At 33.6% G+C, this 14,954-nt stretch overlaps 1 protein-coding gene and 1 pseudogene across 10 annotated transcripts in view; one reads left to right on the forward strand and one right to left on the reverse strand.

The window, feature by feature from the left end:
- The window catches only part of LOC149807216 (DNA-binding protein RFX2-like), an 82,531-nt gene extending 71,922 nt beyond the window's left edge, over window positions 1-10,609 (reverse strand). For all 10 annotated transcript variants that reach the window (XM_089963707.1, XM_089963706.1, XM_089963708.1 and 7 more), the window contains exons 1-2: window positions 10,521-10,609; window positions 1,608-1,717 (exon numbers count right to left, since the gene is read on the reverse strand). In XM_089963707.1, the coding sequence (XP_089819833.1) occupies window positions 1,608-1,688 (81 nt within the window). In that variant the 5' untranslated portion in view covers window positions 1,689-1,717; window positions 10,521-10,609. The remainder of the gene's footprint in view (window positions 1-1,607; window positions 1,718-10,520) is intronic.
- LOC149807217 (zinc finger protein 862-like) lies at window positions 3,279-4,952 on the forward strand (annotated as a pseudogene).
- Window positions 10,610-14,954: the final 4,345 nt, after the last annotated feature.

Below are 14,954 nucleotides of genomic sequence, written 5' to 3' on the forward strand. Positions count from 1 at the left end.
CAATGCAATTAGAGATCGATTTTACAGCCTTAATAAACATGTGCCTTAGCAATTTCAGGCAATGTATAAATAATGTATTATTGATAGATATGATGTATTCAGCTTATGTGTAAAAAAAAAAGTAAAAGTTAAACACAAAAAAGGAACAATAGGAAATTCTTCTTATTGCAGATACTCATTATGAAACCAAGTTTGCACAATAGTAGGTACCTTTGTTCAATTTCAAATGATAATGATAGGACGGATGCAAAATGGAAATTTTTTTATTTTCCCGTGAGCATTTACTAACTGGCCTCATTATTTTTTTTCTTGCTGTATACATGTATACCTTCAGGCATTTAACCTTGGATTATTACTGCTTTGAATTCTACTTTGCAGTCCACAGCCTGTTCAGGTGACTTTAAAGTTTGTTTTGATTCTGAAAGATTCAACACTGTGTGGGCAATTAACATAATTTCAGTAATGATGCAAAGATGGCTTAATTTTTAGCCCCATCTAAATATATTTTGTATCTGCTCTTTGATGAGAAAATGTTTAATTTGCATTCACACCTATTTCTTAAAAAGGACAATCTGGTCAAAATATAACCCGTTAGTAGCAAAAGTGATAATAAACAAAATTCATCAGATTCAGGAACAGTTATCCAGTATTTGTCATGTGGAACGAGACAATGTATTTGGGGGCATTCAACATATATTCTGTATTTCTGAGAGAGTGTGTGATGTAAGGTGAACTTGTTTGAATTTGCAACATGCACAATGGAGAGAATGTTGACATACTTCAATGTTACTGTCAAGTGATCTGGCTGAAATTGGTTTGGGATATTGTACTTGTACCAGCTGTACATGATCTAAGCACACAGCTAACCAACATTGCTTCTCCCACGTGCTAAAAATTAGCTTAAAGTACACTATCTTTAGCAGCTATTAAAACGGAAAACAAATTTTGCTAGACCTGACAATACCAGCTTCTGAAAGTGTAATGAATGAATTATATCATCTACTTTTCTTTATATGAGCTACAATCACCCTGTCCTTTGATCATTTGTCCAAAACAAATCAACAGACGTTTCTTCCAACCTTAAGTGCAAACCCTCCACAAACTCTGGTTAAAGTACTAAAGTTACAGGAAAAAAAAATTCTTCCAAAGTGACCTTGACCTATGACCCAAACAGGCTTCATACTCAATATGCAAGTCATCCACCTGGCAGAGGTATATACAGTGACCCTTTTTGACTCTGAAACTGATTGGATTCTTCCTTACCCTAAATGGAACACATTCATAAACTCTGGCAACTGTTGATGGTGAAACTTTTTAGTTACTGTATGGAAACATTATTTCTCCTTTCTGACACTGACCTTTGAACCTAAAACCTGATAAGGTTCCTTCTTATTGCGTCTACAACGTTTGGTAACTGTTGCCAGTGGACAAGTTCAGCTATCATGCAGAAACAAGTGGCAAAAGAGACAGACATCATCGTACACTCTGCCTTATGGCATCTGAAGGGCTGTACAGTTTAATGCTATAACTGCATCTTTAAAACATGGCCCAGAAAGCCCAATACAAAGGTGAAAGAGAAATGATTGGTATACAAACTATCTACTTGCATTTGGGTTAACATGATGAACTTGTAGTACTGTAGCTGGATTCATGGCCTGAAGATCTGTCACATACGTCTGGGTGGCCATATCCCCAAGGTCTTCCACATCAGAATCAACTAGAATATACCAGACAATAACATTTTTAGCTCATATTTTTCATCACTCACTAACGAAGGCTAATGGTAGAAATAACTTATAACAAGAGCTTACAGCACATTCTTAGTGATAAGGTTAATACATGGTTTGCTTAAGTTTGTTTTGACAGATTTGTAACAGCACTTTCAACAAATTGGTACATCATGCACAGGAATGGAGGGGGAGTCAAGTGATTGTTCTAATGGAGGCTGCCAAAAAGGGTATGGGCTAGTATCAAACCCACAACCCCTGGATTACTGGGTTTAAAGTTCAACTGAGCCACTTCGGATCCCCAGCGTGCAAACATTCAATGGAGCATAAAGATAAGTTTGAGCCTGATGGTGCAATTCTTTTTGAGAAGATATTCTGCAATTTACCACCAATTTCCCTCTGCCTCACTCTCTTCCTCACCTGTGATACCTGCCAAACAAAACAGCTCTGCACTCCATGCTTTTGCATCGAGTCACATTTGCTGATAACTGCAGAGTTCAGGTAGTGTCAATAAAATAGGTGTGGATAACTTTATTAATTCAGCAAGCATGCACTAAAGAAATTCACTAAGAGACAACTATGGGGCATTATCTACTCTGCTGCCTTTCTAAATTAATGAACCCATATTTTTTATTCTACCAAATCAAATTTTAGACAAAGGTAACATAATGCCAATGACACACAACTTTATTACCCCTTTATCTAGAAGTGCTACATCTATGTATCACCTATAAATAACTTTTCAACCCTACTGCCTCTTATATGCACAGTCAATAACACTTGTTTACTCCCCAATGATGCTTATAGTATGTACTTACTTTAGCACTATTCCTGCATACAGCTGTATGTGCATATGTCAAAATTATGTCAACTACAGAAGTTTACATATTTTTGATTATCATAAACAATGAGGACAGTTTACTCTACATGTATATAAGTATCTTGGTAATTAATGTATTAAATGCACAAGATAGTGACAGTTTGTTGGTGGCCACTGAAAACTGCTGCAGGACAAAAACTTGAATGTTCATTATTTGAAATCAACCGGGAAGGACTAAAGAGCTAGGACTTTATGATTCTTTTCAAACTTTTTCAGCATCACATAAAACAATATCATGAACAGCAAGCAATGTCATTATCACATAATAATCAGACAAAAATACAAGGGATCAAATCACTGAATTCTTTTGCAACAGAGAGTAAGAAAGGCAATGTAAAAATACCCATGATTGCAGGAGCTGAACTTTTCTGAGAAGTGGATATGCGGTCGACCATGGCTTAACTTTAACCCTGAAGTAAATACCATGTTTTGCAGCATCTGCAGAGAGCATTCAAAAACGGAGATGAAAAAGCTCATTTGTAGTTGGATGTTTCAATTTATGGAAACAATAGTATACCATGAAACCAAATCACAAATCCATCAGAAATGCTTTATCACGAGAATTATTGAAACCCAAAGGACAGTCTTCTGCAAGTAAAATTGTCATGATGCTAAATGAAGTTATTGGAAGAATGTCAGTTTTGTTTAGCAATGTACACACCCTAGTAAAAATGAGAAGGCCATTTAGCGATTATATGTGGATGGTCCAATTGGATGCCATAAAGGAAATTCACGTTAGTCAAACATGTCAATGACAGAGGCACAAGTGTTTTCAGAATATAGTGCACAGTGTGCAAGAAATAAACTTGAACAAAAGATTAAATAAGCATCATTTATTAGTATTATCACTGATTGTTCCACTGACAAAGGGTTCCGTAAACAAGAAGTTGTTTATGTGAGAACTGCCATGGGTGGGCAAATATGCACTTCATTTTTGGGTATGACAGAAGTTTCACAAGCTAATGCTGATGGGATTGTATGAGCTACTGATGATGCATCTGCATCAGTTGCAATGCCTGATTACAAAGGTAAGCTTGTTGGATTTGGTTCTGATGCAGCTGCTGTCAATACTGAAAAAAACAATGGTGTTATTGCTAGATTTAGAGAATCACTGAAATGTCTTATAGGAATACATTGCCATGCTCATCGTTTGGAATTGGCTTACAAAGCTGCCATTGATAAAAAGCATATCCATGCAAAAATTTAGAAGCTGTTAACAGAATTATTTTTGTCAGAATAGCCCTTTAAATAGAAGTGATTTGTCAGGAGCATGTGAGGTGCTGGGAATCACCAAGATAGTCCCTACTCGTGTTGGTGGAACTAGATGGTTGGCACAATGGCAGAGGGCTTTGGACAATTTGTGGAAATCATATCCAGCAATAGTCAGCCACCTCCAAACATGGACTAAAACTGATCAACCTTCATCTATAAGACATGAAGCTACTGGGAAAGCAGCTGGCTATCTGAAAATGTTGCTAATTGTACCAACTTCTTGACAGATGTTATAAATTTACTGTCCAAGTTGTCATTGTTTCTTCAAAATGAGTCTGGTTTGGTGTCTAAAGTACACCTGAGAGTTCCTGCAACTATTCGTGTCTAGGAACAGTTGAAATTAAGAGACAGACCTAGGATAAAAAAGTTTCTGCAGGATATTGGTAATGGACCTATGAAAGAATTTCATGGTTTTGTGCTAAAAGAACAAAGTTCCCTAACATCAGTGCACTTATTATTTCATGCTGGAGAGGACATGATCAACAGTTTAGCAGAACACCTGGATGCCCGATTTGACAGACGACAATGTAATGTATTGAAAGCCACACAATTTGCAGATTTTCATTCATGGCCAAGAGACTCAAATCATATTGGATTTGGTGATGAGGATGTTACTACTCTGCTGGAACATTTTTCCCCAGTCATGACAATGGCAGGCTTCTATTCAGATAAGGTTGAAAAGGAGTGGCAACTCTCAAAAAGTTTAATTTATGCCTGTAGATGTGAGGTAGAGAACTTACAATGGTGTGATGTTAACAAAAGATTTCAAGGTCACACTAACATTCTTGCACTGGTGGATATTGTGTTGACCCTTCCAGCCTCATCCAGACGCAGAGCAGGGATTCAGTGAATTGAAAATGATGGAATCTGATTCAAGATGCAGATTGTGCAGCAGTGTACTGAAAGACTTGTTAATGATTCACATTTTAAGTAAAGACATTGCTGATTATGATCCAGTGATAGCAATTTATTTATGGAACTCTTGTGAACCGAGACAAAGAAGACCATTGTATATCGAGGACTATTCAGAATTGGATGGAGACAGACTGATGGCAAATCAATATAATTTATAATGTGTATAAATCTCTATTGTTGTATTACGTACATGTATTTTGTTGACTAATGGGATTTGCTGTGGACTAGTGTGTCTTTTGTCCTGTCAGTCTGCTTGACTAGTTAATAAAAAGGTTAGTTTCAAACCCTGACAAGTGGGAACATGCAGTCTCATCATCATAAAAATGCAATATAAAATAATATCAATTTCAGTTTCACCTAGAAGTCAGCTGAAAATTCAATTGGCAAGAATCTTAAAATTCCCTTCAAAGAGAGAAAGAATGAGAGAGACATGGAGAATTGCTACATATAGATGAATACATGACTCTACTTATTTGAAACTGATAAATTTTTATTTTAATTGTTTTTGTCAATATATGATTTCAAATTTGTGGGCAAGCCTTTGAAGGTTTTACTGTCTTTACAGATGATCACATGTATTGATTAATACGACTTCAAATCTGTGGCAACCATGAAATATATTAAAGTATGTACACTATATAATAGTGAATTCTCATTATTTTTTGTTTTTTTAACAACAAACCACCATTTTGATAAATGATTTTGAAAACTTTGCAGAGCATATTGGTACTTTGAAATCTCGTGTATTTCAATTAGTTTATTATGCATAAGCATTCAAAATTTGAGTTTTAGTACCAAACATTTTTAATTGCCTAGAATAAACATTTGCTCATCCAGTTATTATAAAATATAACATGAATCCATCAAAGGAGCTGACACTCCACAGGGTGAAAAGAATTTAAAGGAATTCAATTTTTCCTGTCAGCAGAATCATCCCATAAGTATTGTTTGTTTTCATGATGCTGTAATCCACAAAAACTTCTTGCAATTAATGATTTCCACTGATTCACCACAGAACTGCTCAGACTTCTGGTATATAAGCAAATTACTTAAAATCTGATCATTTTCAACATTACTGTTATGCAGTGTACATGATTATATTGCACAACATCATGCTGTATTAAAATTTAATATCCAAATTTAATATTATTACAAAGACAGAAGAATATTTTGATTTAATCTTCTGGGAAATGTCAGCATGAGACTTGAAATGTTTAAATGAAACATGGCATTAAGAAATGGAAAGATGCTCCTTCAAAATGTACAAAAAATTCAGAGATACATTTGAGAAAGTTTCCTTTGATTGAAAAGTGTGAAAAATGAGGAATAGACAAAAGTGTTTTAACTCGTGGTGCAATGATGCACAAATTAAAACTCTATATGCCTTTATGGAGAGTACATAACTTTAAAAGAGTACCTTTGACAGACACCCAAATGTATCTGAAAACTGAACGAGGGTCCAGATACGAGTGACTAATATGAAGAGAGTTAATAAGCATTTAAATTGCAAAAACAGTAAGGAAGTAATTCATTTTACGAACTGTAAATCAATGAGGAATGTTAAATATTTTGCTATTGGGTTTTTTGGTGTAAAAACTGCATTTCAATGTAATTAATTATGTAATACTCAAATTTCCTTGGTCTTTCATGTTAAATTGTGTTATTTGTGTACTGAACAACACTCTGACTTTTTCTATGCTTTACAACAAATACAGACAAGTTTTAAATGTGTTTTCTTTCTCTCCATGTCGTTTTCATTACTTTCAGGTTTAAGATCTCTTAATTTTCAGATTCTGTGTCTTAGAAATTTCAGCACAGGAGTCAATGATCAATCCTTCAGCTTCTGATCCTGTGGAAAACCATGAATGGTAAAGAGATTTTTATTAACCCTCTCTTGCTTTCTCCACCCAACTGTGATTTGTACAGAAACAACAGTCTTGCATCAGCTATACTGTATTGGACTTAAAACCTCACAGGAAGTTAATATTCAACAGCAATGACATTTCTGTCAAATGATAAAATCCACATGTACAGTACATGAAAACATTATTCCTTCGATGTCTATCAACTGTTAATCCATTTATACTTCCACACAAAAGAAACAGATTTTATGTTACGATATAGTCTTAATCTTCTGGGTTTGGATATACAAAACTGACCAAACAATGCTGGAAATGTTCTTAAAATGGGGCGAGGGAGGATACAGTTCCTTTGTATACTGTACTGAAATAAATTGTGGTTTCAAAAACAAAATGAATACCATGATTCAATAATGTTTATGATTGTGATGTCACTAATTAGTCAGTAATATGCATAACCATGAAACATAACTTGGGCAAATATTTCAGAGGTGTCACTCTTCCTCCAAAGTACTACAGTATCAACATTAACTACTGCTGAATTTACAGTAATCCAAATACTACATGATCATGCTAAAAGAAAAAATATGCTGAATTAAGTGAAACTGATTGTTGTAGAGGTTGACAGACCTGATGAAAAATGAGTATGTGCTTTTTGTTCATTGCTACTCCAATACACTTTTCTTATATGTCTAGCTAAAAAGACTGCAATTCAGTTCATAAAAAATCTCTTTTTATTTGAAGTCACAAGTTCCTTTTTCTATGAAAGTGAATGACCATATTTGATTGATAGTAATAGAGCCTGAGAGGTATACAATGACTTCCAAACTGAGAGTCAACCATTTTGTATTCATCTGATGTCAAATATTATCATGAAAAAAGAATATCTCAATGAATATTTTTTTTAAAAAACATCATGTTGGTCAGAATGTTCATAAATATTTACTATCATAATTAACAGGAAACAGGTTCACAGCTCCTTGAAAATTCATCCCACTAAGCGTAACAAAATCACAGGGCAAGAAGAAAATAATGAATAACAATTTGAAGATTACATATAAAACAGACTAGAGAACGAAAAGAAACAAGCTGATAGAAAACACATGCATGTTTCTAAGTACCCAATGCACGTTTCATATCCTGGTCACTGACCAGGTGTTCTAAACATAGCTACACTTAGAAATATTTTTCTGTATAAATCTCTTGCAGCACATAATTATCTAATTTGCCAGTTATTGGTGATTTTTTACAAACACAAATTTATTTGCAACAGCCTCTTCCATCACCTACCAATACGATTTTGTGGGGATTAATGCGGGTGGTTTTAATGATTGCATCTAGCATGCTTTGTTCTCCCTCTCTCTTCAACTTTCACTCAATACAAAATTACTTCAAAAGAGATCCTTCAAAATGGAAGTGTATTTATTGCTTACAGTTTTGTCTTGGAGTTAATGCCATTTATCACTGCATGATTGGTTATACAAGACAGAAAGCATATCTGGTTAAGAATACACAAAGGTAAACCCCAATAAGAACCATCAACCCATGTGAATAGAGGTTAAATGACTTTGATCAGTAATGGTGAACACCTTAGACCACTCATGTGAAGAGAAAAACAAATGGGATTATTAACATCCACCTCTTTACTTCTTAAATAAATCTACAAGGGCAATGCAATAAAACAATTTAGCTACTTGTTCCTTATAAATGCCTACCTGTCTGATAACTTTTTAAAAAGCTAATTCATTTAAAAATAGTTTTTAATTATGTAGGTTTTCATAAAATATTTATTTTTTCTAATATTTCCTACGAAAAGTAAAATTCAGTACTGTATATACCTTTTTTGTCCTTTATTTTATAACTGTATTGTTCTTGTATTTTTGTGTCATAACAATATTAATTTATTTTTTAAATGGTAAAATATTTATAAAATCACAGACAAATGAAGATGTTTATGCAGGAGGCATGCATACAACAACAGCCCGAGCTGGGAGTAGCTTAAAAACTTTATAAGTTAAGTAAAATTATTGGGGGGGGGGGGATTCTTCTAACAGAAAACAATTAAATCTCCTCTGTAAAAGATACACATTAATTTCATACCCAAATGTATTGAGCAAATTTGATACTGTATTAAAGCAGTAATAATAAAAAAAACTGAGCTGGTTACTGGTAGCGTCAGTAACAATATTTATTTTCAGTGAGTATATTTTGTTACCAAAGGAGCTGGACATTTTATCAGCAAAGTACCTTACAATAAATCACCTTATCTGTATTATAAATATAACTATTTATTCTATAGGTTAGGTGATTTTGTGTTGTCACAGATTTTGTTGTACTTTATTGATAAAATGTGAGACTCTGTAATTGCTACCTCTACCAGCTGCTCAGGGGAGAATACTGACGAGCATGTCCAGTTAAAGAAGAAATGAGGGTATGTTATAATACAGCTCTATTCCCATGAAACAAAGTTAATTATTACAAAGTTCTCAACACATTCCATATTTAGACATGTAAATAAAACCTCTCTTATGTGAAACCCTGCCTTATCCACATCTTTTGTGAATATTTTAGGAAAATTTTCTCAGAGCCATATCAAATTCTTACCATTAATGTAAAGTTTAAAAGAAAAGCCAAATTGTTTCCTTTGCACAGGTGATGATGCACAATTTTCCCGCTATGCATGAATTTATCCAATCAGATTTAAAAGAATGGAAACCCAGTAAAGAGGGGTACCCTGTCTGCAAAAAAATAGAAAGATGGTGGCACTCAGCCAGACTGAAGCACTCCCTAGTTACGTTACTGCTACAGATAGTTGAAAACATTCTATGTTGATTTTACTGGTCTTTCAAAATATTATAATGCAAGTATTAAGTTCATATAATGGCATGAACCACAACAGGGCAAGGATATACATCAGTTGGTGGAGAGGGTACATCACTGCTGAAAAAAAAAGGGGGGGGTAATAACATTCCAATCAAAAGAATTTTAATTTAAATGTTTTAATTACATTTTTTAATTTCTTGCCATAGTGAAAGAAAACAATACAGGTAATTAAAAAAGCGTGCACCATAAAATAAAAAAAATGTTTCAGTTTATATGTAATTTTAATAACCAGAAAACATTTTAGTAAGAAAATTCTAAAATTCAGAAAGTATAACATATATTCTCCCAGTAATAATTTTCTTTTAAATAGGAAGCATGTATCAGTAAAACTCTGTTCATACTAGCATCACTTCCTAGACATGCATATATCCACGTCCTTGCACTCAAGTACTGATTATTGACAAACAGAATCACACAATAAACACTATGCAGATAATAAATTACAGTTATCTGCCAATTAAAGATGTCACATAAAGGAAAACTGCAACAATAAACAGAGAAGCAGAAATATTTAAACTATTTACATTATCTCCGAACACAGACTTATCACTTAGCAACATGAATGTACCCCATGGTAGCGTCTACGCAGCTATGGTATTTGGAACCACGCTAATAGCCTGCGCCCTACATTACTCAAGTAAAGACCATGTTTCCCCACATATTTCTGCCTTAAAAAAGACAAAGTAAGTTACATAAAGCATTCATCTCCTTTTCTTTGCCTCAGTGATGGTGAAAAGCTGCAATCAAACTTTCAAAAATGCCGCCTTTTGCCCATGATTATCATCAATAATTTGCTCAATAAGAAACGCAGCGTAAACCTCGCCATTTTTGTACAACAAATTCATTCCACTGCATGGGTCAACAAAAAATTACGATTTTGTTTCAAAACAACAAAATTTATAGCTATATTCGTTTTTACAATTAAGCATTACACAACATGTGATGTGACTGCGACTATACACATTAATGTAAAAGAAAAATCACCTTAGTTGTTGGCGGGTAACAGTCGTCACAGCTACCGTGTCTATGGCGTTTATTCCTACGGCAACAGTTGCCAGATTCTTCGCGTCAGCAGGGAAGGCATATTAATACGCACTTGTACCGGAAGTGCACATTAATCTCTACTAAATACTAATAAAGGCTATAATTATCGTCACATATTACTTTGATTAGTATTCGTATGACTTTAATTTATTCAGTTCTGTCTAAAATGAAAAATAATGATATCAAGTTTCTATATTCCTTGACCTATTTTATATGTCGTTGTAAGTATGTTAGTGAAACGGTCTGGCTTGATAATTGTAAGGATGAAAGGCAAAATGGCTGCCGACCTTGGTCAGCGTCCTAACAACTGCGGTATGTGAGAGGATGTCGGATTCCTTTTGTCCACCACAACTGGGACATTATCTTTCGCATAGCCTTCACATTTTGGGTGCATAGTAATAAAATTTCGAAGAAGTAAATTGTATTGGACTTTCATTAGTCACGTGTAAGGACGTTCACATATATTGGTCATGTGATCCACGGTCCATTGACATTCAGCTAGGGGTGTATTTAGGAGCTTGTGACCATGAACAATGAAATGGTTCGGTCTACATAACCATTTGTATGTTTTAGTCACGTGCGTAAGCAGAGCTGTCGATATGAATAGTTTGTTTTACTTTGTTGTTTTATGGGGATGTTTTTGTTTTGTTGTCTTCATTATGACCAAAGTTACCAGCACATCGTAATTTACAATATAAACATTTAAGAGCCCGGTTTGTGTGTTGGCGCAGTTAGTGACTGTGAACGACGTAATAATAACATATAAATATAGTAACATACACTCTTGCATGTATACTGATAAAGACGCATATATCTACACATGTCGGTGTGTGTGTGTAAATTATTGAATGAACAGTTGTGATATTTCAGCTACTTGAATGAAGTGGAAGTCTTTTCAGTATCTTGTTTTACAAACAGAAAAGTAATGAACCTGATATATATATATATATATATATATATATATATATATATATATATATATAAATTCAATCTTTAAACATATTTTGAAGAAATTTAAACATTTTAATTGAAGAGAAAATTGCAGCCAAACTTTGACGTTTAACGTCCTCTGATAATTCTTGATAAGTAATTTCACTGTCTAAACTTTGTGACACATTATTAGCAAGCATACAAGCATTGGGACCTAATTCATTTTTTAAGTTCTCTCGCGAATGAAACACTTTCATCACATAGCTTACTTTAATAAAGTTGTGGGTATTCTAAAAATTATTTTGGTATTTCTTTATTCATTACCAGCTTCTTCTATCAACTTGACATAATTTTATTATTATAATTCATATTTTCTAAATTAAAGAAAATGTGTTCTGGATAGTGCCAGTTGTGTTTTCTTTGCTAAAAAAGATCTTTTAAACATTTCCAATTCTAATCTAAAAGTTCCACAGAGGAATCAGTTTAATAGATTCTAATCTAAAATTACGTGCAGTGCTAAAACATACATGTGTATTGATTGGCAAATACACACTTAAGATACAGTTCTACAAACACAAGATTTTAAATATAAAAGGACAAAGAGTTGGACAAGACTATGTACATACAGGTATACATAAATAAAGCACAAAATGTTGCTTTAAACTACACTAGAGCATAAAGGATAATTAAGAGCAAGGAAATCATTGAAAAATACAGAGTATCTAAAAGCTACAAACAGACCTATGGGACCAACCATTTAATTTGGGGAGAGGTGGCATGGGATGTTTTTTTTGAGCCAGTATATAGTTTCTGATTACCTTATGGCAGTTGTTCTCTTCATCTAATACAATTGATATTTTTTTAAAAATAAAAATTGAAGTAGTAATATTTTCTCAAGGTTAGGCAAGAGGGCCATTTGGTTATTAAAAGCTTTGAGTAAAACAAGCACTAAACATACTGCAAAGATAAAATAACTAAATACATCTAAAATAGGAAGGAAAATCCCCATAAAAATCTGAGCAACGCTTTAGTGGCAAGTAAATGCAGTCATCAAATCTAAATGACTAAGAAGTAAAACATGACACATTGGTCAGATTATAGCAGTGGCAGAAACTTCATTACTTGTATTTACATGAGGAGTTTTTGCATAAATTGCTCTCAAACAAGTTCTGTAAGAGAGGTTGAAAATTGTTAAGATCTGTAGCTTTAAAAAATTGTCGGTGAGGATTCCCAAGTTTTGCTGCAACATTCCTAAATGATTGTAGCTCATACCTGGATGTTCTTAGATGTTGAATTTCCAGGTGATTTTGCATGCCGTTGACCCTCCCACCATTAAGAAAGGGACTAATAATTCATTCTAATGAAAATACCATTGGCTGTCCTTGAAGTATTTGCAGAATTAAAAAATATATGAAGTCAAGATTTTCACAAGCTCCAAGTACCTATTATGAATATTGATTAGGAGCCATCAATTCAGTATGAACGCATGAAGGGGGGTAACCCAAATGCATAAATTTGCATATGGGGTGGGTATACTGATAGTGTACATACGCATAGGAAATGGGGTGGTGGAAACTTTGATAATAATTTGTCTAATACATAACCTGTTCAACTGGGTTCAGTCGGCGTTTGAATTTTAGCAGACACTAGACAAACTGTTTAAAGTTATGTTTCTTATTTCTTTGATGCAGCCAGACATTCAACATCAGTGGACTGTTTTATTAAACACATTTATATTATTTTTCCTTTATGTTTTCTGCGTGGATTAAATATAGGCCATTCTATAGAATTTGGGGTGGGGGTGCGTCAAGTATATGTGGGAGTGTGTAAAAAAAGTATGCATGTGTAATGGGAGGGGGGAAGGGGACAAGCTTTGCCAGATGTTTGCATACATATTAAATGAATTGCCCCTTAATGCTTCATTTGTTGCAAACAGTTGGATACATGTTTTTCATTTGATTCAATTGCATTGTTATAGCCTTCATAATACATACAAGTTAGCTAAGTGGTTAAGCAGTATTTTAGCCCATTGTGTTAAAATAATCCTCAGCTAAGTGCTTAAATTATGGCATATATATATATATATATATATATATATATATATATATATATATATATATACAAAGAGAGAGAAAAGAGATAAAGAGATTGAATATGGCCTGGAAAGGTGTAATACAATAATTTGACATTGTTCACCTGGAACTGGAAAAAATACAATGACTTTTGTGGACAATGTCTTTATTGTACATACATTGATGTTTATATTTCAGTTGAAACTTTTTGCACTTTATTGTAAAGTTTGGAAGATGGACTCAACAACAGAAAAGGAATCTAAAACTTTGACTATTAAAGTGGGTTAGTTAATTTAAGCATGCCCCTGAAATTTTATATAAAGCCTTTGAAAAGCCATTAAATTTGGTCCTCATATTTTTATAATTAGCCATGGTAATGCTATTGAACCAATCTTATAAGGAAGCTCTTTATATCGGAAGGAGATGGTGGGGTTGGCAGTGGAGAATTACTATTTCCTCAGTTCTCGGAGCCCAGAAAAGAAATGGGAGGGTCAGTAAAATTGTTGAATAAAAAGTACCATAAAAGGTACAATAGACGTCTGCCATCTGTCTAGTGGTTTCTGTAGGTGCTAGTAAGGCATGACTTACCCTGGAAAACATAATGATGGGTCTCAGTGACACTGACCTTGGTCATTTTACCCTAAAAGTAACAGATAATCAACTGACCAAGAGAAAATCCATTCATGAATTTTGTTTGAAGAACATGGCAGAAAACATTAACAGGTAAAAATCTATCACTTTATTTGGATCATTGTGGCCTTTCTTGTGCATCTTTTTTTCTTCTGTGAACACATCATGTCAATTATATGTTTTTATGAAACCACATATTACCTCAGACAGGAAAAGTGATGCCAAAGTTAAAAATAAAAATCATTAATGGCTTCTGTTTGAATTTTCCATTATGTATATGACTCAAGTCATGAAAAGACAGTTTTGTATGAGGGCTGGAGGAGAAGGAATGTGAGCATTGTATTCACATGTTCATCAAAATATTACTTTAATTTGAGACTTGGGATACCAAACCCATATTATAAAAATAATTTGTAAATGAGGGACCATCTGCAATGAAAATATTCCACTGAACCAGATAATATACAATTTCAGATACTTTTCACAGTTGTGTGAAAGGATTCAAATTTTAAATTTTGATTACTAAGTATATTTGATTAATAAAATATTTTGCAATATTTATCAGGAGATTAATTAAAAAATATAGTAGTATTCCTCCTAGGGTAAGATTTAAATTTAAATCAACTGATCCAGAACCATTTACACAACTCATTATTAAATGTTTTGATTCTGTTGAACTCAAACATTAGATAAATTGCAATCTGATTAATCTCAGATCTCCACTGTTCAATATGAAGATCTG

This window comes from Sinohyriopsis cumingii, chromosome 1 (genome assembly GCF_028554795.1).
Source record: "Sinohyriopsis cumingii isolate HCF-2022 chromosome 1, ASM2855479v2, whole genome shotgun sequence".
Lineage (NCBI taxonomy): Eukaryota > Metazoa > Mollusca > Bivalvia > Unionida > Unionidae > Sinohyriopsis > Sinohyriopsis cumingii.